This window comes from Oxyura jamaicensis, chromosome 5 (assembly GCF_011077185.1).
Source record: "Oxyura jamaicensis isolate SHBP4307 breed ruddy duck chromosome 5, BPBGC_Ojam_1.0, whole genome shotgun sequence".
Classification (NCBI taxonomy): domain Eukaryota; kingdom Metazoa; phylum Chordata; class Aves; order Anseriformes; family Anatidae; genus Oxyura; species Oxyura jamaicensis.
Genome location: NC_048897.1, coordinates 39,031,702 through 39,058,983, shown reverse-complemented (window position 1 = coordinate 39,058,983; position 27,282 = coordinate 39,031,702). Strand labels below are relative to the sequence as shown.

The window sequence follows — 27,282 nt, the reverse complement described above, 5'->3', positions numbered from 1 at the left end:
ACAAAATATTCAGATTTTATGATACAAAATAATAACTTTTTTTTTTTCCTGAATTGGCCATTCCAACCTAATTTTGAATCAAAACTATCTAACCAGCAAGTTAGTCCAGTCCTACCCTTTGTGGAGCTAATTGTAGAAAGCAAATATTTATAAATATTATTTTTTTACCCTTATAGCAACTTTCCGATACCTAAAGGGAGCCTACAAGAAAGATGTGGAGAGACTCTTTACCAGGGGGCGTAGTGGTAGCACAAAGGGTAACAGTTTTAAAATAAAAGAGGGGAGATTCAGATTAGACATCAGGAAGAAAATCTTTACTATGAGGGTGGTGAGGCACTGAAAGAGGTTGCCCAGAGAAGCTGTGGATGCCCCATCCCTGGAGGTGTTCAAGGCCAAGCAGGATGGGGTTTGGGCAACCTGGTCTGGTGGGAGATGTCTATAATTCTATGACTAGGAGAGAGGGCTGTAACTGAAATGCACCTCTTAAGAGTTATTATCCTGAGTTTTCATTCTGTAAATGCATCTTCAAAATGCAACAGATAGTATTTCTCTTACAGCAAGGGAGATTTTCATCAGAAAGCATCCCTACGGCTCAGAAAAAAAAAAAAAAAAAAATCCCCTGAAAATAAAAATTAAAATTTTTATGACTTATATATGGAGAAAAATCATGGCCTACTGAAGTCCTCATACAAACCATTTCACTTCAAGGACAGCTGGATTCAACTATGAAGCTTTTCAAACAGAAATTATGAATTTGACTATCCTGAGACATTTTAAAGGCAGAGGAAGACAAAGGGCAGAGATTGATATTTAGACTGAGTTAAGTAGTACTTCGGATAATCTAGTCAAAGATGGTTATTGAAGTTTGGGTACCCAACCTTGGAAAACATGTAGAAAAATGTGGAAGAAACTGTCCTGTGATCTAAATTGCCACCACCAGACTCTCAAAACAGACAAACAGGCCTGAAATTCCTTTTAACTGCTTCAACTTAAAACTACAAGTGAAAGATTATTCATTACCAATATATAGCAATGATGCCCCAAGACAATGAATGGATCAGGGTGCATTTGCTGCTACCCAGTTTGCATTAATGCCTTCTATTTTGCCTGCTAAAACATCAACACCTGACTTCTCCATGACTGTGGAAGTTTTCCAAGTGATCTTCATTACAACTGACTTTGAAAAATCACGGCTTACAATTTATGAACCAGAAAACCCTAACAAGAAATGCAGTTACGGAAGAAGTAAGGATAGCTTTGAGCAATATTTGAAGGTTTCTGTGAGCATCTCAAGAGCTGGGGCAGGAGGAGATCTGAAATCATAGCTCTCTCTCTTCCCTAACATAATTCTTTATGATAGATTGTGATAAGGAGGAAGTGTGGAAGTGATGATTATGCTACATCACAAATAAAAAGAATACTCTGCAAGTGTGAAATGTTTTCCAGCTTAGCATTACAAACTGCTGTATCAGTAAGAATTAAGTCTTAGAAGAGCATTGTGAAGTAAAAAATTACAATTATCGTTACTCTAAAGAAGTAACACAAGGCACAAGGCAAGAAAGTGCTAATTTATCATAGCTGTACAGGCAGGAGTTCATCATTTCTACTCCCTAACCAAAGTTAGAAGAGAAAGCCCTGATGCACTCTAAGGAAGGAGGGTAATGACTCTCCTGCAAAACAAGGAGTGTCAAAGAGCTTACAGACCATTCTTGTAAGGTTCCATGTCCTCCTGAATGGAAGGAGGAAATGAAATGTGAGGAAGACAAGGCATCTGTAGGCTAGGTAAAGGGGGCAAAGAGGTTTGGAGCAGTCCCTAACTTTTCATGCAGTGGTAATAATCACACACACATACACACAACCCTTATTACAATGCCACCAGTGCAGGAAGTTTAGTGTACCTAAACTAGCTTACTAGTATACCTAAACCAAGTTTAGTGTACTTAAATAGGGAGCTAGGAATAATTCAATCCTTTATTTTTTAACTATACAGCAACTCTACATGAAGCACTTGGTTAGACTACAGAGAGCCTTCTAAGAGTAAACAAGCAAGTCTTTGCTCCCAGATTCATTTCACCAACTCAAGAAGCATTGAGAAGTTTTAAGTAGGATTACCGCACTCAGCCTTTATTTTGGTACAAAGGCAGCCGTGTTATCACCATTTCAACAACAGGCAAAGAGAAATAGCTGCAAAAGAGAGTAAGAGCCTTCACCTACTTGTGCTATCCCAGCAATAAAAGCATTAAAGCAGGTTGAAACACGCATTTTTTGTGGTGCAATCATGAAGCATCCTTCCTGCTGGTCATAACCAAGCAGGACATACAGATGGCGCTTGACTGTGTTAAAAGCTTTAGCACTGCTGATGTCGGACTCAGCGCTGCTCTCATCCTTTGCCATGAACTTCATTAGCACAGTAATCAGCTGATGAACAGTCTGGTGATCAATCCCAGCATCCTCTGGCAGTAGGTCTTTTATTGTATTATCATTCTCTGGGGAGGGTTGTCCTATCAGTACAAGAGACAATGGTATCAGACACAGGAAAAGACTGCAAGAAGGATACACAATACATCACAAGGTTCTTCCAGAGCCAATTGCTCCATTTCTGCCCAAATACACGTGGGTGATGTCACAGGAGAGACAGGCATGCGTTTCTGAGGGCACTGTTCCTCTATTGCTTCAGCCTCAATAGCACGGTAATATATACTAAGTATACTCAATTCCATTTTTCAGCTTTCTGTATTTACCAGAACTGCTTATCTTCCCATTCCAGTGCCCCTCTGACAAGCTGAATATTACCATTCCTTTACTTTCATGTGCATTAAATGAGAATCAAATTTCATGGTCATCAAATTCTCATCTGGCATAGTTTTCAGTTTTCCTTAGCAAACAGCAGACATTTGACTTTGCCAACTGAGAATGCACCAAATGCCAAAGGTAGGAAATAGGGAAAATTCTACCCAATAATGATTTAAAAAAAAGATTTCCCATTTTAACATTGAGTCCATACTTCTCTCAGATAACTTGAGCCAAAACGTAGGCATTATAATGGTTTATGTTTGAGACACTATGTAGTATGTGAAAACTTAGGTGGCTTGTTCCCAGAGAAGAATCTTGAGACTTCATTTATAAACACTGAATGGAAATAATCAAAGTGATACTTTGCATTGTTGTCAGATGAAAGACTAGAAGCTACTTACAAAGCACAATGAAGTTGACGTTCTACCTCTCTCTGCCCAAGCAGGACAGACTCACTGCACATAACAGTCGCTAACTGGACATGAATTTTCATTTTCAAATTCCAGTATTTTTTAAATGCAGTATTTCCAGTTATTTTTCAGACCTGCTTTTGGAGTTACCCTCTTCCATCTCACCCTAGGTGTAAGGCCTTTTCTATTATTAAAGATCATTAGTGCTAAGCAGTTCCTACAATAGCAACTGAAATCATGAAAAGCAGCAGCTATTTCACACTTCAGTGTATCAGATTCTTTTATTAAATCATTCTGAATATGCGCATGGCTAGAGCACAGTGAGGAATACTATTCCAACTTGTTCTATTTTAAAAGAGTAATTTAAATTAAATGCCTCCATAAATAAAATTATATATAATTGTATTATAGTTGCATTATATGTGAAATTTAAAAAATTGGCTAGTGTAGTCAAGTAAGAACAGATAATACTATTTTGACAGCATCAAAGGGAGAGCATTTTAAAATTAAGTTTTTATTACATCATTAATTTTAGTTTGTTCTGTAAACACTGTTACTATTAACAATTAAAATTGGTGCTAAAATGTATTCAGATGTATTTTCAGAAACAGAAATGCAAAATGATCTATTTGTTTTCATTTAAGTCAAGTATTGCAAATAGCCCTTATTTTTGCAAGAACTATTTAAGCTGAAGTTTATAGGACTGACCGTACAAGTAAGATTAACTTATTAGCTTAAATACTGATCTTGCATCTGGATTGTGCAAGGATTAGTTTTAGATCTAGAAAAAAACAGATGAGCATGAGGACTAGTTCACTTAAGTGGTATGCATAAAATAAATGTTTTTCCAGCAGAGATGTAGAGTACGTTTAGGAGTTGGTTAGGTCCTTAGAAGAATGAGATATGCTCAGTACTGTCATTGCAAAGTGCTAAGAAACTTAAGTCAAACCTTCAAAAAACAACATTGAGATTTCAGAAAGAAATCATAAACACTAGGCAGGTAGAGAGGGACAGTGATTTGAGGGTGAGGCACTGGCAGCAATAGCTGACTGCCTCTGAACAACCTCCCTCCAGCCATGAAGTAGTACATAAAACTGGGGACTACTTTCAGTACAAATCTAGAACGAAACTGCAATTTACACATTTTGGAACCATGCTGTGCTTGTTTCCAAAAGGGTGTACATCTTGAAAACAGCTTTCATCTTGCATAAGTTTATCTCATGAAGCAGCAAGAAAGCAAGCACTAGTGTCTTTATTTTCCTTTCCCATCAAAACACTCCCCTCCTCTTCACACCCACCTGGTGTTTGCTCTGGTGTTCCGCCAAGTGCTGGAGCAGACTGCTCGTGTCTGGTCAAGCTCACAGCTTAAAAAAAAAAAAAAAAAAAAAAAAAAAAAAAAACACCAAAAAATAAACAAGAACAGCTCTGTTCAAATAAGCAGCACTCACGTCTTAAGCTTCAGCATACATTCAGTGCTAGCATATTTATGCTCATTTACTCATGTACTGTTGTCAGGCAGTGAGTGTAACCATTTGAAATGTGTCACTTCTGTGCTATATAGATTTTGTGCACCCTGTTGTGTAACTCTAGTTTTCTCCATCATTCGGTTTTGCTGGTGGAAGAGTCATCCCACAGGAGCACCTGTGCAGGATCAGAAATGGGTCAAGAAGGATTATGAAAGAGTTCCAAAATGTGGTGTTGCCTGGTTTGGAGAAAATAAATAAACCTTTTAACCTAACAGCTCACTAGTGCCCAGGTTTGAACATTTTATCAGTTCCCGTATACGGGTAGGAGCAGTGCAAGAGGTCCAATTAGAATATAAGACAACTCCATGCTTCTGAAATTCTCTAAATGAGAGTGTGTGTTATCTTTAGTTTTACTTGGAATAATATCTGTACATCGTTTCATACAGGCCTATGATTTTCGAGCACGTAGGCCCTCCTATGCAAGCTGGCAGGAAGAATGTGTTGCATGGACACTGTTTCCTTATTTTCTTGACAAAGGAATTGTGAAGACTCCCAACAGAACATTTGAGAACTTAGCAGTTGTTTTTAAGATGTCTAAGCACGTGCTGCATACTAATTTGTTAACTGCAGTTATTCATCAATGTAACGAAGGAATTTTTCTATAAACATTATGTCTATTTTAGACAAAATTACTGTGTATTAGCCACAAATAAAGATTTATCCACACGCTAGTTTTGGAGCATTTTGTCCCAGTATTTTAAACAAATATAGGACAAATGTAATGTTTTGTCTAGGTTCCTTGTCAAACACACTAACTTATTATCTGAATACTGCCCAAATCAGTCAAAAACCTAGTTTTGCTATCCTGTTTAGATAAATATTGACAATTCCATTATGTACCTAGCAGTAGGATACAAACCTAAGGGAGAAGATAAGGCTTGTCACAAAAATATAAATAGATACTCAACGAATTTTGGTGGTTAAGGTTTCTGGGAGGGAGAGCGCTCTCTTTGACTCCACTGGTCCCTTCACACTGTCCCTCAGGGAACGCACACTCTTCTGACGGTTACGTGCGAAACGAGCCCTCTTGATCTTCCACATTGCTGCATCACTGAGGTTGGCGACATTTGTCCGGACAGCAGTGATAGCTTTGCAAATGCAATTGACCAAGTTAGGATTCATTCCACAGCATGGCGAGGCCCTAATGCTGCCAAGTGCCAAATGCAACTGGGCCCCAGGTCCCACTCAAGTCAAGAAAGCTTCATATGGGTTCAAGGGGTCCATCTGCAAGGAACTCATTTGCATCTTCTCATTCTGAAATCCATAAAACCCCAAAGAGATTAACTGTATTGAAAAAATAATGATGTCCCTTCCTTCTATGAGATTGGACAAAAACAGACTCCTGAACCAAACTAAATTTCAGGCTATGGGAATTTGAGGTGCCCTCTATTTATAATGCCAGAAATTGCATGAGTATGCACCACATTTAGTGTACTCAAATCCAAAGTGGCCTCCAGTTTTACCTCAGACTGACCTCATGTCCTGCCTACACCTATCATCCTGGATCAGTGCCTCCAAAATGCTATGAGGGTGATGATGTGTTTACAGTTGTGTTACCAGCAGTATCACTGCATGTCTTAATAGAGTTACTAACACTTCTCTATACTTATGTCTAGAGTGCATTCAAACTGAGTTTTAGTATCTGAGTGACTAAAGTCAGTGACCCCATCCCCTGCACAACTTATGCCTTTGAAAAGGCAAAGAGAAAGGTTCAAAATAATCTTGAAAAGTATCCTTTGACCTTACATCTGCAACTAGAGGAACTAGAAACCACTGCTGAGACTCCCTTCTCAAGCCACAGCAGTAGATCCCTGCTTTGTGCCAAGGTACTCATATGAAGAAGAAAAAATGTTTGCAGCTCCACTTCTTATGTGGATGCAGCAGGAGTACCTGGGCTTTTTATGTCTCCGTGAAAGCATAGGAGAAGGCATTAGGCTGCTGAGGAGCATATGCCGTCCAAACAGCTGTTTTCCACCTCCTCCAAGCAAATCATACAGAAATAGGTCTGCCTCATGGTCCATCACTTGAGTAAGGAAGTTTTCCATTACTCAGCATATTAAACAATCATGCACAAATTAATTTTAGCCCCCCTCCCCCAGCAGTGAATGGAGGGAGACATGGTACCTCATCAAGAAACCCAGTATGAACAGGACAAACTTTTGCTTTAGTTACTACAGGAATAGCTAACTGAGCACTGGCTCTAAGAATGTGCACCTCTTGTGCTGTGCCCCATGCATTTCTCTGTGTTTCAAGGACCATGCAGCTCCTAGGGCTATGCTTGTATGTATCATTACAGAACAGCGTCAGACGTGACCTTTGAGAATAGCAATGCTGATAGCATAAAAGCATCTACAGAACAAGTGGGTTAATGCAGGTTGCAGCTGAGTGACTACAGAACCATACCATGTTTCAACCAAGGTTGGCAACCAAATCCTACTGAGAGTAAACTATGATGCCCAAAGGTGCAATGGAATATAATCTAATCTGCATTCAGGCATTCAAAAAGTGCTCACTTTGAGTTACTCTCTTCTGGCCTGCAAGATTACTTAGTTTCAGACTATTTATACAAGTGAGGCCTACATCTCTCTGACCCTTGAACGCAGCTGAAATTCCAGAAGCTGATAAAAGGTGATCAGATTGATTTGGACTCTGCTTACTTGTTGGGAAAGGGAATTCTTTGTTGCAGTCCAGATGAAGCTGTGCTTCCAGAGACAAGGTCTCAAAGCGATTCACAAAGAACTCCCAGCTCAAAGCTGGAATATCCGCTTTTAGAAAATGAAGTAGCAAAAGCTTACTAAGAATTGTGGGCCTGTCCTTGACAACTGTGTCAAACTGGAAATCGAGGCAGAGGCAAAGACCCTATAGAGAAAAACAACAACAACACAGTACTGAGACGTGAAGACTATAAACATTTTTTTTAAGCAAAAGAGGGTCAAAGTTCTAACTTCTCCCCACAATTTTTAAAGGATAAAGATTTAGCTTCTTTTCCCTCTCCTTTAATTCAGGACTAATGCTACTGATATCAAAGGAAAAGGTAAGTAAGAAGATAAACAAATATGATGTTTATAATGGCAAGTTTCCAAGGTTTTGAGGAATACGAAAGTATGGGCAAAAGTTCTGTTCTACTACACATTTGATTTGCAATATCAAAGTATTCTTTTCATGTATTCCTGTGTGAGAAAAGGCTTGCCTTTATGCAACTCTATCAAGCCCTTGATTAGAAAAATAATGAATTGCCAGGCCCAAATAGAGAAAGGATTATATAGTGAAATGTATCAGAAGGAATTTGAGTCATAAAATGCTTCTGTATTTTATCTGCACTAGAATTTTGGGCATACTGTAAAGACTTATGTTTGAAAAGCAAATCCAGACATTAAATATGTAACTGCAGGATACTGGGACCAGTCTGTGCTCTTCAGTGAACTATGCATTTATTTTTCTTAGTTCAAAAGAATTCAAGTTCTCTGGAAATTATTTTGAAAATATTCTATATGGAATAAAATTAGCAAGTATTAACAGCATTTCACAGGCAGCAGCACTAAACTTTTTTAAATACATTTTAATTATGTCCTCTAGAGAACTAGAATTGAATTTTATACTATGAGATTTTTTATTTTTTTCCCTCAAAATCTTGTTTATGTAGGCTTTGATCCATTTTTATATGCACTTCGTTTTAGTCATGATAATTTTCATTGGCAAGGCCTCTCACATGCTTAAAATTATATGTCTAAGTAAGTCTTGCAAATATTAAGGCCATGTTTGGTTTTGCTTAAATGTATTTTCTCACTATCAGCTCAACGGGATGTAATGAGAATTGTAAAACCTTTTAGTTTTAAAATGAAAAATGTCAGTACATTTTAAAATAATAAAAACAATTACAGCTTTCTATGATAACAGCTCAAATGTCATAGTAATCCTTTGTAGTCATCAAGGCTGGGGCTCAGGCAGTATCTTTCCCATGTCTATTTTGTGTATATGTCAAATACCAAGATCTATAAGGCTTGTCTAAAGAGGTATCAGCAGTGACTGTGCCGTTGTCCACGTGAACCATTTTGAACATTGGGTCAAAACTCAAATTCCTGTTTCAATGCATTTTTCCCCTGTATAGTGAGCCTACCTGTAAAGCTGGCCGTTTTATGGTGTCAAGCAATAGTCCAGCTCTTGTAGCTACTGCTGGGTTGACATCTTCCACAGCAGTCAGGAAACAGCAGAATGCATGAGCCAAAGAGTACTTCAGTAGGTGGTTTTTTGTCACGGAGTGGATATCCAAAAATCTGCACATCACAGCCACTTTCTCCACTGTAGCAGCCCCCAGAGAAACAAAATATGAATATTAATTTAGACAATGGCTTTTTTATGTCCTTCATGTCTTAGTAATTGCATCTCTCCTAGAAATAAGCACATCTTAGCAAGTAAGAACAAAGAACAGCTGGGAGGTGTTATTGTGATTTTGGTCTTGCTCTGATTATCCAGAAAGCCTTATATTTTCCTTTATTCTACCACGTTTCTGTGCCATGGTTTTGCACCCAACTACCTCCCAAACTCCCCAAACCAGCAAAAAGATGTAATAGTCCATTACAAGTCTCATCAGTTACAACAGAGAAAGCTCTAGCTCTTCAGTGAAGCATCAGGGAGTAAATAGCATATGTTTCTCAGGCCTACCTGCTTCAAACCTCATCTTCCAATCTTTGCTGTTGAAATTGCTGTTTATGATTGTCCAGAAAATGTCAGCTCCATGGGGAAGCGAAAGTGCATGAAGAAGAAGTGGGACTGCCAGGGAAGAAAGCTGAGAGAATTCAGACTTCACAACTCCCCATAAGCTGGAAAGACCAAACACAGCAAGTATGCTTATAAAAGCACTCACTTGACATACTTTCTTCTACATGCCCACACTGTATTGTTAGAGGGAATGCACTTTTCGTGAAAATCTCTATAAGCCATCCTGAGCCTTTATGTGAATACTGCAAAGTTGCTCTTAGGTGAATAGAGCCACTTGGAAATCTTCAAATGCAACAATTTTTCTTGAAAATCCAGGTTCAAATACTCCTAACACTGAAACACTTTAGATTTAACAGTATCTTGCCTAATTCAAGACACAACCACCACGAAACATCTGTGCTATAAATCAGCACTTTTAACATGGCGCATGAGCCATGTCAACTGCCTTGACATCATGAGTCACGTACATTCACAAGTCACTATGATATCCAGTACTCACTATTTATTTGTTTCTTAGCAAAAGTTTGGGTGTTGTAGAATAAGCTGCCAAAAGCTGACTCTAACTTCAGCGTCTTACAAGTTCAGACTGCTTCCTGAAGCTCTTATTCTGTAATTCTGTGGTTCTAAAGACTTTTTTTTTTTTCCAACGAGAATGCCTTCTGCAAAATTTCTATTTTTTGACAAAATTCTCCTTGTACTTTTTAAAAATTTATTTATTATTAAAAGAAAGTCTATGTGGGATAACCTAAAAGAGAAATAACTCTGGGATTAAGTGAATTGAACATTCCATTTTAGGTCACTTCAGGCCAACAGTATGGGAGTTTTAATACTTAGACCACATGCCCTCACTTCAACAGTAGGCTGGGGGTTCTCATATATAGTTCCTGTGCAGCACTTTGTTCTCTTCTTTTTGAGCTGTTTCACTACTCTTTTAAAGTGCGGCTACAGCCTGAAGAAGATCTCAGGCAAGTAGTAGAGTTTGAATCTTATCTCTCTTGAAGTACAACACCTCAAGTAGACAGAATATAATGAACTGAACAATACCAGAACTTATTTCCAGACAGATTCAGGGCAATATGAAATGCTTATCAATGTTTCATTAGATCCCCAAAACCTCCCCATTTTGGTCAACTGTACGTTCACCTCTTTTAGGATTAGAGGTGTTCAGGTAACAGAGAACTGGACAACACAGGGTACCTTGGCTCCATTTGCAGCTTCACAATTAAGTCTATCCAATGTGCCCTTATACAGCTACTTAACCTTTCCACACTTCTGTATGACTTTCTGTTAATTTTCCCTACTAAACCTACAAATTCTTTAATGTCACAAATGAATGTACAGTTGCGGAATCAACAAAGTATGAAAACAAAACGTGTGATAAAAACCTACCTTGCAATCAGCATGTGATCTTGAATATAAGCAAGAAATTGTGGATGGTCCTTTCTTGCTATATACAGGCATTCCCCATGAAGACAAAGAATCTTCAGACAGTTCAGCATGTTAAAAAGAATGTCTGGTTCTTCAAATCTTGACATTTCCTATGTAAGCAAGATGTACTACTCTCAACACAGTGAAACCACTTAACTGAAAATTCAAACTAAACAAACATCATTAATTTTACCTGCAGTATAGTGTATATGAGCTTCAAGGTAACTGGAAGTTGCTGATAACAAAATTTTCTTTCTGTGTCATTCTTTATTGCTGTTAAAAAAGTAAGTTACAGAAATTGGTGACAAATTCCCCTAATTTGTTGATTCAAAGTGAAACTAAAGAATGTGAAATTAATCAGAGGTAAATTAATTCTTGCTACAGTAACGTTGATGTCAGTTGAGTTAAAACTGCACAGAATTTGGCATCTAATGTTTTGCTACTTTATATGTCCACAAAGCCAAGATTTCTTCTAACACTTTTTGAGGGTGAGTCACACTTGCAGCCAACACAATACAGCCTTCCTGTTGATACATTGAATTAAATACATGAGAAAAAAAGTGACTATGCATTGTTGGACCTGAAAAACTGCTTCAAAAACTTGTATTTTATACAAGTGAAATGTTTCATTTAAAGCCTTACTTAAAGACTCAGTCTTCTCACCCTGAACCTACCAGCATTTTCTGTGGTCTCTGTGTGATTTCCTGGGTTTTCTCCATGTTTTGGTGCTGATTTGTCATCTTCTTCTCCTTCAGTTCCTATAATAAACTCAGGTCTAGTATACAGAAGACTATCCTCAAGGTTATCTGTGGGCTCCTTTAAGAACATAGTAAATTAAATTCATTTCTTCATGTTTTCTGTATACAATAAGCCATATCCTGTCATTTAATATTTAGTGTGGATACGCTGAGCCCAAATGACACAGACATTGTCCAGTTTCCATATAGACTCATGCATTCAAATCACCTGCATATCTAAATTTCTGCATCAGCAAATGGATATTGACAATAAGACTGTGTTTCAAACATGGATTGAAGCGATAGCACTTAACAGCTATTGTGTATGCATATTGGAGCTTATTTTTTAAGTTGTCCGCTTGACATCTGATTCTCTCAAAGTCATTAATCACGTGAAAATACCCACTCTGAACTTTTAAAGGAAGATGAAAAGTACTAACATTTCACTTTTTTTTTTTTTTTAAGATGGTATCATAGGAGTGTACTTCCAAATCAGACCATGGTGAAAGGGAGAAGAGTTCATACTGGATGAATATTGCCATCTTCCCTGTGTTCTTTGAATCAATTCAAACTTAGGAGATTTTAAATTCAATGGCATTTTTGCTTTAACTTTCCAACTCTTCCATGCCACCACAATGCAATGAGCACAATGAAGCAGAGGAGTTTCAGCATGCCAGTAACAGAGGTCTTTTCGTGCTGTACTTACCACAAGTCTAATTTCTTCTTTTGGAGCAAGCTGTTCCAGCAGCTCAAAACCCAGCTGGTAACACAGAATGCTGGACTGACACAGACCACATTCAACTGCTTTTTCATCTTTCTGACAGCTGTGAGAACCACCCCAAGGTGCCTGGAACACATTGTTTATGATGGATATTATATCTTTTGAAATGCTGTTCTCTAAGCCCAAAGTGACACCATCATCCTGGAGTTCCATCTGAAAGAGAGCGAAAAGAATAAGGACTTATTATTTATTTTTAAAAAAAGAAACAGAGCACAGTTCTGCCTATGCCTACATTTCTGCCAGTGTATTGCATTACTGGGAGAAGAACTGAGATAAACTGTGACTCACAATTTTAAATTGCCACTGGTGTTCAGGACAAAGCTTTAACAGCTGGAGTAAGATTTTGAAGGTAATTAAACAATTTCAAGCACAGGATCCATTAACTTTACCTGGAGACAGTTATCCAAAACACTTGGGCTTAGATTCACAATGTATAACTTTACCTACCCCAAAATTATGCATCTAATCTAAGCCCATCAACAAGCCTCTGCTTCTAGTCTGTAGAAATAACTATATATCCAAGGAGAAGTTAATTTCATTGACAGGAGGCACCTAACATGATGTGGAGGTATCTACCTTCTCTTCACTGACCATGAACACGTAACTCTTGTATGGATAAAGCCACATGAAAGCTGCAGAAAGGTTTCAATGCCTTGTACTTCATGCCAGTCCCTCAGCATAAAAGGACTCAATACGGGATTAAAGGAGAGACAAAAGTGACTACAGAACTTCACTGTCCCTCAGCATGGATGTTTTTCTTTTGCAAGTACCTGCTTCAAGATGAGATCAAACATCAGAATGAAGCAATTAAGATTCATTTCATCATCCTCACAGTCAAAGTCAATTGTCTTTCCACTGGGGTGTCCAAAGTTCTTGAAGGGACTGTGAAAAGGACTACGTATTGGACTCCTAAATGGGCTCTGGAAGGGACTTGGGAAAGGACTCAGCATGTTGTGCTGAACTCTGCGCCCAGGGTCAGAAGCAACGCTTACCTAAAGACATATAATATAAACATGTCCAAATGAATATTAGGCATTTAAGCAATCTCATCCTATACAATAAATGTCAAGAACTTTGACAACCTTGTTATTTCCTTTGGTAGCTTTTTTTTCTTTCCTTTTTTTTTTTTTTTGAAACGATGTATGTCCCTTAATGACATTAAGTGATAAAATATGGTAGAAGTACAATAATCATATTCTGCACAGATGTATGTATTCTCTTAGGTTAAATGGCTGTCATTCATTACATTATTTCCACTAAGAAGGAATTTTATCATCATAACCAAAACAGAAAATTGGTGCAGGCAGTAAAGTGGTCATCAAGGTACAACGATCTTGCCCAAGTGCCAGACATACCAACTTCAATAGCAGGAAGCTAATAAAGGTGGGTACCTCACAGTACTCACAGCATTATAACTAAGGCTATACCAAGGATACAGGTAGCTGGAAATGAACTAGATATAACAATAGCAAGACATGCACTTCGGCATAGATTTACATTCAACCACCACAGGCCACCTACAACACCCTCAGAACCTCCAATTGTTCCAAGGAGATAAACATTTAAGTAACACAAGGTCTATTTTTAGGCCAGCTATGGTCTGGAATACCAGACAGTAACATTGTCCATTTTTTTCTGCTTAGTTTAGAAGTGGTTACAGGCTAGTTCTACTCTCTACTGAGCTACATCAGCACTTAGAATGACTACAAGAAAAGAATCATCAATTGCCTAGAACCTGTAGGTCCTTAAATCTAAAGATCTGACCTTTGAACACTGCTTCTTTTGCCCCTGAAGCATTCTGTATGAGACTACTGGGAATTTAATCACATCAGCCCAAGTATGGGTAATGCCTACATGTTTGCAAACATTTTCTTCCAGACAAGTTTCCTTGACATCAATTTTTGCATCTCTTGGAAGGAGAAAGAATGCAGGGTAACAGAAATAAACTCTGGTCTGTCATCCTCCCAGAACATTCCTAGACCCACCAGATTTGTACCTGAATAAAAAAAAAAAATCACTCTGGGACCAGTTGTCCGTAAAAAAAAAAAAAAAAAAAAAAAAAAAAAAAAAAAAAAAAAAACCTGTTGTTAACAGCCATTAAAACAAAATGACGAGAGTGAAATAGATGGAAAAGATACCCTGACAAACACACCACACATTTCCCAACTGAGTTCACAGAGGAAAAAATGTGCAGTTAACTCCCATACTTGCATTATCTTGACACTGACCAGGTGACAAAGAGGTATTAACTGAAGAAGTCATGCCAATTTTCTTTCACTCTCAAAATTTATATTGTGCTTCCAATCACATGTTGCCATACTGAAAAATGACTTTTTAATTCTTCACATGCATTCTATTAGGAAAATTGTTCAAAGCAAAAGAATAAGCAGGATAAATAACTGTTACCCTCCGAGCTGCCAGATTTCCCGCCAGTTCACTGGCTCTGGATTTTCTTTGATTTGCTAACTCTTTTACAGAATTAACTCCATCAGAAAACATGCTGATTAGTAACTGAAGAGGAACAACAATGTCAAGTTCAGATAACACCTGAGGAAAGACAATAAGCAAAAAAAGTATGAGTTTTGAGATTGGCAAAAAATATCAGCTACTTTATAAGCATAGTTATCAGATCATACTGAGTTCAGCAAGTTTCATGCGTTTAATTTTGGGATTTGGTCACGTGAGCTGAGAGCTTGGGTTTCTCTTCAAATCAGGGAAAAAGAGAACTGGCAAAAAAAGTGCATTTTCAAAATATTTGTTGGTATGATGCTTGGTGCACATTGAGAACAGTTTTAAGCATTCACATAGGTATGTGAACCTCTTCCACAAAAAAGTTTCTGTGAAGCAAAAATACTACAAATACTTGGATGAATAACTATCTTCATTATTACCTCAAATAGAATTCTTGTATTTATTCTAAGAATCCAGCCAGAATGGTAACCTACAGATGTCAATATACTGACAAGATTGGTTATCTGCAAATCACTGTGGTAATAAGAATGAATAATGAAGATTACCGATATTAATCGGAGGTGCTGTGTTAAATTTTATACCCTCTTGAACTGACTGTCCCAAAGCTGACATGATTTTTCCTCTAGTATTTCAATAGAAACATTGAGTATGTGAGCCAGTGAATATGGACAAATGGGCAAATATAGTACAAGACTGCCAGAGAAGCAGAAAGCTTGGAGGGTACAGAGCTAGTCTGATCCAGTTCTTCATATGTGGGAATGACTACAGCTGCTTCTAGAGTTTGGAATTAATTTTGGAATTTACAGACCAAATTCTGAGGAGACTGAAGAGTTCTGCTGGCAGAAAGTCAGAGATAACTGAATGGCCCTAAAGATACAACCAAAGGGAAAAGAATTCCCAGGCTTCCTGTATATTGTTGTGATAGGCTAGCAACATAAAGCTTCCCAGGACCTGTCTACCGACCACCTTACACAAGGGGCAGAAAGGTTCCATAATCCCTGGTAAGTGGCTTCTTTTTTTCTCTCAAAATCAGAAGCTTCATCAGCATGACTTGTCAAGAGAGTACACTTACATGCAGCCAAAGCAATGCTTGCTCTTGCACAGAGGATGGATACCCTGTGAATCGACAACTAATGAAGCCAAACATCTCCTCCATAGAGAAAGGGAGAGGGCAAAGTTCAATGTCAAACATTTTGCTGAAAAGGAGACAAAATCATAGCATCACTGAACTACCACAACATATGCTGTATAAGATATGAAAACAGAAAAATTAATACAAATGCAATCTCATAACCAGCACTGATGACGCTTCTGGTGTTTTATTTGCATCCTCATTCTTCAGGGGAGTTGCGCTAGGTCGATGATACCACCTGTCCCGATTGCACATTATCACCCTGAATTTATTGATGCACCTTAAGTATTTGTACCACATCTCATCTCATGCCCAGTTTCATTTGATTTCAAAATCCAATGTACAGGAAAATTTTCATCTTACCACTCCATCACTACTCCTTATTCATGCTAAACATGTTTCCATCAGTCCCTACAAATGTAAAATTACAGGCGGTTTCGGAGCCTTTTACACAGTAAAAAGTAATGTGAAACTGGATTGTGAAAGGTATACACCAAACATGAAATTATGACTCCAGCAGTCACCACCCCTATCCTGGCTTTTTCTTTGTTCAGTGAGGGAAGATAGTAGTTAAATCAATACAAATCAACTCTCTTTCAGCACCAGCTCTACTAATCCCCAGTATTTCTCCTCAACAGCAGGCCAGAAGGAGAAAGATGCTTCCTTCCTTCACCATGCTACAGGAAGCCACTGAAAGTGTGCCTTGTTCAGAGCAAAGAAGGATATCAGCAGCAATAAAAGGAAAATTTCCCAAAGCTGAACTGCTCTAGTCTAAATATAATTCATGAAAAATTCAGCCGCATTCACTTGCTAGTCTATTGCACACAGGAGAGCAGGCTGAATGGCATTTTTATTCTTTGTCAACATTTTATTGCACTAATACCCTCAAAAATCAACATATATAATGATAAAATGGTTTCTACAAATACCTACATACCTTAACACTTCCCGGAATTCTTTCAGTTGATTATCAGGCACTTCTGTCCTTATAGCTTCCAGCCACTCTGGCATAATACATTCCCACACCGGCTGGTTTATTACATTGTACGGAATCAGGCAAAGGATTCGGTTCAGCCCTTCTTTTAATTGGGTCACAGCACTACACGATTTGTCCCAGTATCCACCAACCTGTGGGCATTTCCAGGAATGATACTGATGAGCAATATTTCTAATCCCTATAACTGGTCCAGAACCAATTTGCTCAGCATATTGCAGCCAAGAAATCATGAGGGATGATTATCAGCACCTGCCAGCCTGAATTTAGAATACAGCCATGGGGATTAAACTGATTTTTTTCCTCTATAGTTTGACCCACAATCTAAGAAGCACTGTCCAAGGTTTAGATGAAGTATGCTTACTTGAGGCCATGACACAAAATAACCCCTGATTGTTTACAATTCTCAGTGAAGGACAGATTTGTTTGGTCAAACTTACACCTTCAAGTATTAGCTCTGGGCCACTAGAGTGATGAATCTTTCTTTTGAAAGTTTGGTTCTTTTGTGGGGTTTTTCTGTTTGTGGGGTTTTTCTGTTTGTTATTATTTCTTTGAGGGAAGGTCCTGAGTGAAGGAAGCCAAAAAATATACTTCTAAGTACATAAATAACTAGTCTACAGAGACTAATTCTAACTGACCTCAGCTCACATCTGCTGTTCCTTACTAATGGCTCTAGAGATGCCTGCTGTTTTGGCAGCAACTACTGGTAATCTCAGCCAACAAACCATTTTTTCTCCATTCATCACAGATAATTTCATGGCTGTTTGTCTTCATGTTCTGGTGAACCTTTGCAAATCTGGCAAGTTGTCAGTCTAGTCTTCAACACTGCAGTGGGGGGTAATAAAACTTTTAAAAGAGCTGGATACAAGACAAGAAAAAGGTCCACAACACACTACAGCATGAGGTTCAGCACTTTCTCTCCTTAGTCCCAAAACCAAGATCTCATTTCTTCACTTCTAACACCCAGTGCATCCATACACCTCTCAAATTCCCTCAGCTGTCCTCCAGTCCTCCCACACAGACAAGGTCTATCTTCAGAGAGATGGTTCAGAGTAAGACTTGCACATATGCTGGTCTGCACTTGCACAGCAAATACCATTTACACGGTCATGAAAAATCCCTGGATGCACGCTTCATCCCTGACAATATTATGTATCACACCAAGTCTTTATGGCGCTTCCTATACTAGCCTCTGAATTCTACGAAATAAAACAAATGTCCAAAATGTGTCCAAAGAAGGGCAATGAAGCTGGTGAAGGGTCTAGAGTACAAGTCTTAGGAGGAGCAGCCTCAAGTTGCACCAGGGAAGGTTCAGGTTGGATAATAGAAAACTTTTCTTCACCGAAAGGGCTGTGAAGCATTGGAACACGCTGCCCAGGGAAGTGTTTGAGCCACCATCCTACGAGGTATTCAAAAGACATGGAGATGGGGTGCTTAGGGACAGGATTTAGTGGTAGACTTGGCAATACTCGATTAACGGTTGGACTTGATTATCTTGGAGGTCTTTTCCAACCTAAAGGATTCTGTGATTGGACATTTAACATAAGAAAGTAATGAAATGAAAGTTGTCTCTGAATTCTACAAAAGCACGTCTATAGCTGGCAGCAATAAATGTGCTGCCAGTGCATTTACAAATCTCACACAGTTCCTATTTTCATCCTGGTATCTAGTTTTCTACAGCGGAATATCAATGTGTCTAACTTTGATGCATGCCTTCAGTATCCAAGTTAAGTGGCAAGTTCAGTTTCACAATTAAAGGAGAGAGTAAGAAAGACTTTTTCTAGGAGGGATTCCAGCATGGGTCTCACTTAGGCACCCTGAATGACCTTCCAGATAAGTCTTCTTCCCTCCATCAGCAATAAGGCATACCATGGCAGACTAGTCTCTTAACTGTAATTAGGTATCCTAAGCTACAGGAAGTCAGTATGCTCAAAATTCCCTTCAGTTACAACCATGTGATTTCATGAATCTTACTTCACAGCTGCAGAGATGAAGTATGCAAAGAACAGAGAAATATATTAGTAAAGCAGGCTAGTAAAGGACAGGCTCATACTTGGAACCTGGCAAGTGAAACCTGTTTCTCAAGAGAAATGCTTTGGCAGCATAATGGAAATGTGTAGCTATTGAAAAAGCACAGTATCTTTCAATCCCCAAAATATTCTTCCACACTGTCTTCATATTACTGTAAATAATCCCCCACCTCTGGCACAATAAAACCAGAGAAGCTATAAGAGGAAAAATTCCTGAACTCCACTGCTCCTTTACCAATAGTAATTCTTTTGCCTTGAGAGGGCTGGGGGAGAAATAGTCTTTATCTATTTTACGTTAATATCTATGGCAAATAAATGAACCTTCAGATAAATTACCCTCACCCTGGCAAATTCCATTGGTTTAGGAAGGAGGCACATAACCATGACATCAAAGCGAACATCACAAACTGTCTTCAACCACTTAGTAACAAACTGGGGTTTCAGTTTTTCAACCAGGCTACCAACTTCATCATCCATCATGTAAGCTGTAGAGTGAAACCACTGGAATACCATGCTAACCAGCCTTGCTAAACTCTCTGTGGGTGTATTCTCACTGGGAGTGCAAAGGCTCACCTGCAAGACAGAAACACAAATCAAGTTTCCCACCTGTAAATCTAGAAATGTTTGTCTACTATATTTTAAATATTCTCTGAGATACATGGATGCATGGATTACATAGACAGTAATTGAGCTGATCAGTTTGAAGTAGAGCTTGGCACAGGATAATTGAAAAAACATTTCCATAACCAGAAAATAGCAATGAGAAGAAAAAATTAAGCATTTAATTTCTTTGTTTCTCAGTTTCAACACTGAAAATTTAAATACAGAATGCTGCAACAAACTGAAACATTCTGGTTTAAGCTTTAAAATTAAATTACCTTTTGAAATTAAAAGTAATGTCCAGTAAAGTATATGATACAAACACACATACAAAATGTAGAAATTGTAAAGATAAACCAAATGAAGGGTTTCAAAAAAATCTGAAAGAGGATGTTTACTTGGTATAAGTGATCTTTGCTTTACAAAAGGGTTATATTTTTGTCCTCATTTGGGGCACGAATATGAGCTTTAAGACCTCAAAAATTCTCACAGAATGATTACCAGTAGTCTTCTCTCTGTCTCCTAAATTACTTTTTTCTAAAACAGTATCTTCAATGTAAAACTGTCCCAAATCTGAGACCAAGTTTGTACATGAATTCACAGACCAGCCACATTGCTAAATCCATAATGATCTACTATTTGAGCTTTTACTACCATCTAGGGATGAGAGAGAAACTTTCAAGTCAGGTTCTGCACTGAATCCAAACAAAAAGGAAAGGGGATTGCCTCTTAGGGTTAAAATAATGGCATTCAGCAGAGAACATTCAAGAAAAGACATTCAGAAGACAGAGAGATAATAAAAAGCCGAAGAGGGTGACTAGCTATTATACACTCAATAGAGGAGTCAAAAGGAAGTGAGAAGCTCCATCCAAACTAGTTCTGTAATCCCTAAGTCTGAGAGTTAACACAGAACTCCATTTTTCTTATAAATCAGAAAAGTATCCAACTAAATTCAGACAATGGGAAAGGAAAAAAAAAAAAAAAAAAAAAAAAAAAAGACATAACATTTAGGCTTCCGAAATAGAAGAACAAGATTTTCTTACCAAGAACCAGATTCCAAACTGGCTTAGGAGGCGTTGGTCATGTTTGTCATCATCTTTATTATCAAAGTCTGTGTTGTCCAGGGAGTGATGGGAAGAGGAGAGGCCCATCTGCCTCCTGCGGTTGAGCTCATACTCTCTCTGCTCAGCGTGGAACTCTGCTTCTTTCAGCAGGCTATAAAACAAGTTTGTGGTCAGTGAATACAGCCTTCCTGCACTGAATACAGGTATATGATCAAGGATAATTATAGGTTAAGACATCTGATGTCAACATTTTCCTGAGAAAAATAAAGTAAGACTGAATTCTAGGATTCAAGGCTGAATTCCTCCATGAGGACAATACTCCCAGATAATCAGTGCTGTGCTTACAACAGCAGGAGTTCAGCACCCTGGCACAATGCAGACAATATTTACATGAAAACCTGATCCTGCTTTACATATTGATGCTGTATAACCAACAATATTACCTGATCACAGCTTCTACAGTACACACAAGCTCCTCTGCCCCACACTCCCGTGTATTGATTGGGGGTGGTGAGGTCTGGTAAAGGTGGGTTTCTGCTGCTGCCCCAACTTCACTGCTGTGATGATTTGAATGGCATCTTTTGCAATAGCGCACTGGCCTGTTGCCATGGCGGCCACAGCATCCCGCTGAGAAGCACGTAACAACAGCTCTTCTGACATGGGAACTACAGTTCTGGAAAATAGAGAGATTTTATCAGGACACAAGTATCAGGCATTGGAACTGACAACAGTGATGAGAGACTGCAATGAGGAAATGCTCAAGTGCTGGCTCTTTCCAAATTCACTACACACAAGCCCAAATGTGTACAAACTCCTGATACCAACTGTCATTCAGCTTCCTAGAGGAGCTCAGGCCTAAATGCTGGACCTGGACTTAAATGTCACAATTGCTCTTCTTCAGGAGCAAACCAAACCAAAAGTTAAATCATCAACCTCTACTTTCTGGCTTGGAGCAACCTTTAAATTTTACAGTAGTTCTCTTAACCTCTGCTTATATTTCAAAATGTCTCTAACTGACAGATCCTTAGGAGTATAATCAACATTGACATATCAGTTTACTCTATGTAAGGATCTGGCTTATCATATGTAACTATCCAAACCTCTGAAATATGCTCTACCTTCATTTTTGCCCTCTGGTAATCTGGCTCAACATAAAAAGCTTTCTTTGCCACACCAGATCTACAGTATATTATACAATGTAATCCTCGTTATTAAACTGTTATTAAATCATCGTAGCTGGTATATTTTGCAAGCAGATTCTTTTTGTCAGCAATCTTTTTACAGCACTGAAGATTTTTAGTCCATATATTTAAAATGATTTACTGTTTACAGTAGGAGCTTTGTCCAATTTAGGATTAACCCAGGACTCCAGGAAGACAAGAAGTTATAAAACACTTAGATTTAAAATTCATCTTTTGCTATATCTTCCTCAGAAGCAGACTTAGAATAACAACTCAGCTCAACTGCACAATTAAATTGCCTTACTAATTACAACTTCAATAAAAACCTTCAACTCCAATCAAATATCAGTAGTTCAAACAAAAAGAAGTCTTGCTGCTAAATCATTCCCATCCACCAACAAATGCATTCATGGATAAATTGTGAAAATTTGGAATGGTACAAAAAAGAATGCACCACACAGGAATGGAATGACATTACACACAACATCAAATCATGCCCCATCACACAAATGACTTAATCTTACCTTCTTCTGACATATAGCAGAAATTTCAGCTGTAAGGGGAAGGCATACAAAACATCAACACAGAATGACGATCCTTCTGTTTTACTATGGCAACCATGGGAAAATGGAATTGCTGCAAGGAAGTCTCTGAGGCTAAACTTGTACTTCCAGATATAACTGAAAACTCTGAATCTTTTGGATTGCATGAGGTGGGATACTGTATACTTGGGCTTACTAGCTATTTCTACATTGAAATGAACAGCCTTGGTAAATTAAGTGTGGTGTGCTGCGCATCCCATCCACCTTGCTCATGCTTCTGCCTCACAGACAGACTTGTAGCAGTACTTCTGTTGGCTTGCTAATGTGATTGGCATACTGTGGGAGACATGGGTCATATGTGCCTACACTGCCTGTGAAAGCTGGCAGGAAGATTAGTACGTTTAGATTCACAGTATAGGTGTAGCCACTATGTCTGTGCCCCTAACCCCATAGAGAAATGTTTGCAGATTCAACCTATAGTCAGTACCTATGTGATCTTTTACCCCAGCAACATCTGATTCAGTAAATGTAAGTGACTGAGTACTTCCCTTAAGTAAATGAAAAATTCTATGATCTGGATTACATTACAAGTGTAAGGAGACAGCAAGAAAAATCTCCACTGCCTAAAACTTTTCAGTTTGCAGGACAGAGAGGGAGGGGAGTGTCTTTGTTCTGCCCTTGAAAACTGTAATTTAGAGAATATGTGACTGTCCTTTAAGCCCAGGAAATTCTACTTAGTCTGTCAACAAGCTTTGTCTGCACTCTGGCAAATAATTCTACACACTTTCACTGGCCAATGGACCATGATTGGATCAATGAAAAATATTTTATGTCCTTTCCTGGTATCCTTTAAAACTTTCTGTTCATACAGTCAATTCTCTGAAGCTTTAAAAGCTTTAAAAGCCAGGTTACCAAAAGAACCAGACCCTTTTTTGGACACAGATACTTTTAAAAAACTTGGCCTCACCTATGGATGCTTCAAGAACTGAAAATCTATTCAGTTGTCTTTGTTTCCTTACACATGATGAGTTGCATACTATTTCAAGTAGAGGACTAGTTAATTCTCCGTAGTACTTTAAAGACATTAAGCAGCATTAAATACAAGCTACTTCAAAATTCTACAATATTCCTTTAAAATAGAATGCAGCATTTCAAGTAATACAGTATACAGAAATATCAGTGAGGATAGGGTTGCACAATTATGTTTAGTTTGCACCTACCCTTGAAATACCTCTTACCTTGTGGTAGAAGAACATCAATCAACCATTCACTGTGATCCCTATAAAAATTATATATCTAATTAGCTTTTCATTTCTTTGTGTATGCATTTATTTTTGCACAGAGGAAAGTTATCTAAATAATGTGTTAGGATGACATTATTCTGAAGCAGCATTTTTACATAGTTTCATAAATTGCAAGCTGTTTTACATTACTTCTCTTTGTCGTGCCCGACTTATAGAAAATTACCACTCTGAGACTGCTATACCATGTTCAAAGCTTTTAAAAATTATTTTTAAGTCACTAATTTATTAAATGAAAATAGTGTGCACTCTGAAAGTCTGAGGACTAAGAAATGATAGTGAAGAATGAAAGACAAACGTGGAAAAAAAATTGTACTTGTACCATTTACTGTAAGTCTCCTCAGAAGCTACACTTCTACTAAATTCAAATACTTTAACCTGCAGCTTTAAATCAATAACTTAAAAAACTAACATGATTTCCACAATACTGCTCCTTCCTGCAGCTGGTATGATACAAAGTTGTCTGTTAAACCGAGGTCAAACAACAGAAAAATAATCACAGAATCACAGAATTTCTAGGTTGGAAGAGACCTCAAGATCATCAAGTCCAACCTCTGACCTAACACTAACAGTCCCCACTAAACCATATCCCTAAGCTCTACATCTAAACGTCTTTAAAGACCTCCAGGGATGGTGACTCCACCACTTCCCTGGGCAGCCCGTTCCAATGTCTAACAACCCTTTCGGTAAAGAAGTTCTTCCTAACATCCAACCTAAAACTCCCCTGGCGCAAATGCACATGTAGCTTCTGAAGTAACCTTGCCCATTGGGACTAATGATTGGAAGTCACCTTAAGTATTAGTAGATCTTGTAAAGAAATGTATATAAAATTTCCAATTTAAAAAAAAAAAAAAAAAGTGAGGTTAATTCATTTCAAGACATAGTCCTTTCATGAACTGGGCAGGCCTGGACCAGTTTTAATTATTTACTCTGCTGCTTCGCAGTATGTGATAGAGAATAATCTGAAGTACGTACTACAGAAAAGCAACAAAGTCTCTGTGATCTTTCATTGTAACATACTTTTAATGACAACTAAAGGATGTGGAGAAAAAAATAATAACCAAAAGCCTGCACATTAACAAGGTTCCCCTATCACAGTTAATTCATCTCATGCTATCTATTCATTCAGAGATCTTAACTTTAAGGCTCGTTACTGTCCAAGCTAAAAGTGCTAATCACGTGGGGTAAGTTTCTGTAATCCTTATTCATACTGAGTTTCACTATGCTCAATTTATTTCAAGTAGGGTTAACTATATAAATCATATGCTAATCATACAAAAAAAAAAAAAAAAAAAAAGCCTAACACTCTTCTGTAACAGACTGTTCTGAACTGCAACATTTAACTGACAATAACTGATCATTTTCTGTCTCTTAGTATATATACCTACCCTGCAATTCTCTGGCTGCATTCTTCACAAAGATAAAGGGGAGGTGGTTTATCACCCAAAGCCACAGACAAGGATGGATCAATGCACATCTGAAACACAGAGAAGGAAAAGAATTAACATATCTGCCCATGGAAGTTCACTGAGAAAGTGTCTGATACATTAATGTTAGTACAAAATATGCAATTAACATTTTGGTAACTGTTGAGAGCATTTAGTATTTGGAAAGATAGTACCAAGCATATGGCAATAGAGGATCTCAAATCAGTTCTAACAAAGAAAAGGATGTAACTGAAAATGAGAGCCTATGGGAAAAGAACAAGGCATGTTCCAGTATCAATACAGGATATTTGCTCTCTCAAGGACAAGTATCTTTTGTGTTATATATTCAAATGCATTAACATTACATAGTCATGACACACTTTTTATTCTTTCCAAAGACACAGTCACTGAGAAGACCCATTGCTCATGGCAAGGTAAGGTAAAAGTCCAGATTTCTCTCTCTGAATAATGCCTCTTCCACCTAAATCTAATTTTCAGTCATCACAGTTGTTAACTACCCAGCACAATTCCAGTGACAATGTATGACCTCAGTCTGATATTAAGGTGAACATATACCTCTGTAACTGACATAATATTTCAAGTATATAATAAGATTTGCATATATATTTTACACGCATACATGTGTTCAGGAAAACATTTAAATGGATTAGCCAGAAGCCAGTTTAGAATTTTTATAAAGTGCTCTGTAACTACTCTCATGTTGACACACAGCTGTTGAAGGAAATACTCCATCTTGCTTTAGGCATCCAAAGAACATATTCAGAAAGTTCCAGCTCCTTCAGTCTTGAAAGGCTTTGCTGTACCCTTAGCTACTGCCCTTAGTCATCTGCACATCACCAGGTCATACAGCTGGGGTAAAGTGCAATCTCCCCTGCCTCCAGACATTCAAATTTGACCTTGTGAGAAACACCAGTACCTTCACAGCGGGCTTGTTAATTGCATTATGGCATTCAATGTGCTGGCAATGAATAGGATTCCAGGCTGCAAAACCAAAACACAGCAGATTAATCAACACAGAAAAGATATTTATATTCTTTGTGTCTAGTGGTATCAATAAAGAACAAGAGCCTCTTGTGCAATTACTACATAAATACGAGAGAAGATCTAGCCATTCCTCAGGAAGCCTAGTAACTACAGTAAACTTAGAAAGAAAAAAGAAACACATAGACATACCCTTTGTAGGCCCTTCCTCATCTCACAAAGTTTTGAATTAATTAATTATTGTTCCCTTCCCAGAGCAGGACAGTAGGAGTAACTCAGTACATTGAATAACATTCACTGGCTAAATGAAAATAGTTATAATAAAAGAAGAATGGTTTAGCCACAGAAGGAGACTTATTTTTGTAATGACAAGAAGTAAACAACAAAGGTGTGTTCCAGCAGCATCAATTAGATGCCTTACAGAATGCCCCCAAGTAAAAAAAATGCCATGCAATTGCAGAAAACACGTAACTCATTCTGGGATACATTAATAAATAACTTATATAGAGAAAAATAATTCCAGTCTACCCAGTACTATTAAGGGTTCAGATGGAATAGTTTAGTTTACAGACCTGGTTCCGTGAAACAAGAGATAAAAAGCAGTAAAAGAAAAATGATTTTAAAAAATCAAGAAAATCTATCAACCCATCAAGAGAAGACTTTACCTACAAACTTCTACCACGAACTTTCAAGATGTACTTGAGTTAGTCTAGTGGGTCTTCCAAGGTCTTTTTCAATCCTTCATTTTTATTATTTAAAATATTGTATTCTGGTCCAGAAATTTAAAAAATGAACATATCCTACACAAAAAAGACTGTTTGAAACAGGTTGAGACAGGCAATTGGGAAAAGTAAGTTCTGAATTGCTTCTGGAGAGTCCCAGCTGCTGAAGCACAACCCCACAAGCATCTTTAGAGAGTTTGGTAGACAGAGGACTTTGTACTGTCTGCCTTCTCAGCTCCACCTACGCTGCTGAGTTTGTCTAATATTTTCTCTCACTATATTCAGCCTTGAGAACTTATCCATTACACTGGCTTCACCTGACATCACCTGACTTTTTTTTTTTTTTGACAGTAACAGCCAGATAAAGAGCCTTAGCAACAGCAGCAGAGATAGAAGCTGGCACAACAAAAGCAATCAAAGC

At 38.0% G+C, this 27,282-nt stretch overlaps 1 protein-coding gene across 12 annotated transcripts in view; it reads right to left on the bottom strand.

Moving 5' to 3' along the window:
* Positions 1–27,282, bottom strand: part of UNC79 (unc-79 homolog, NALCN channel complex subunit) — a 103,804-nt gene that overhangs the window by 57,797 nt on the left and 18,725 nt on the right. For 10 of the 12 annotated variants that reach the window (XR_004751285.1, XM_035327812.1, XM_035327814.1 and 7 more), the window contains exons 8-28: positions 26,075–26,139; positions 25,099–25,187; positions 23,648–23,688; positions 22,392–22,420; positions 21,130–21,359; positions 20,666–20,837; positions 19,365–19,595; positions 16,936–17,126; positions 15,939–16,062; positions 14,801–14,941; positions 13,165–13,386; positions 12,320–12,547; positions 11,551–11,692; positions 11,070–11,149; positions 10,838–10,986; positions 9,392–9,549; positions 8,847–9,028; positions 7,387–7,588; positions 5,638–5,817; positions 4,502–4,567; positions 2,215–2,501 (exon numbers count right to left, since the gene is read on the bottom strand). Coding sequence is in view for 11 of the 12 variants with exons in the window: in XM_035327812.1 (XP_035183703.1) it covers positions 2,215–2,501; positions 4,502–4,567; positions 5,638–5,817; positions 7,387–7,588; positions 8,847–9,028; positions 9,392–9,549; positions 10,838–10,986; positions 11,070–11,149; positions 11,551–11,692; positions 12,320–12,547; positions 13,165–13,386; positions 14,801–14,941; positions 15,939–16,062; positions 16,936–17,126; positions 19,365–19,595; positions 20,666–20,837; positions 21,130–21,359; positions 22,392–22,420; positions 23,648–23,688; positions 25,099–25,187; positions 26,075–26,139 (3,209 nt within the window). In the remaining variant the exon portion in view is untranslated. Of the gene's footprint in view, positions 1–2,214; positions 2,502–4,501; positions 4,568–5,637; positions 5,818–7,386; positions 7,589–8,846; positions 9,029–9,391; positions 9,550–10,837; positions 10,987–11,069; positions 11,150–11,550; positions 11,693–12,319; positions 12,548–13,164; positions 13,387–14,800; positions 14,942–15,938; positions 16,063–16,935; positions 17,127–19,364; positions 19,596–20,665; positions 20,838–21,129; positions 21,360–22,391; positions 22,421–23,647; positions 23,689–25,098; positions 25,188–26,074; positions 26,140–27,282 lie in introns of those variants that run through there. The other 2 variants (XM_035327819.1, XM_035327823.1) reach the window with 2 other exon arrangements.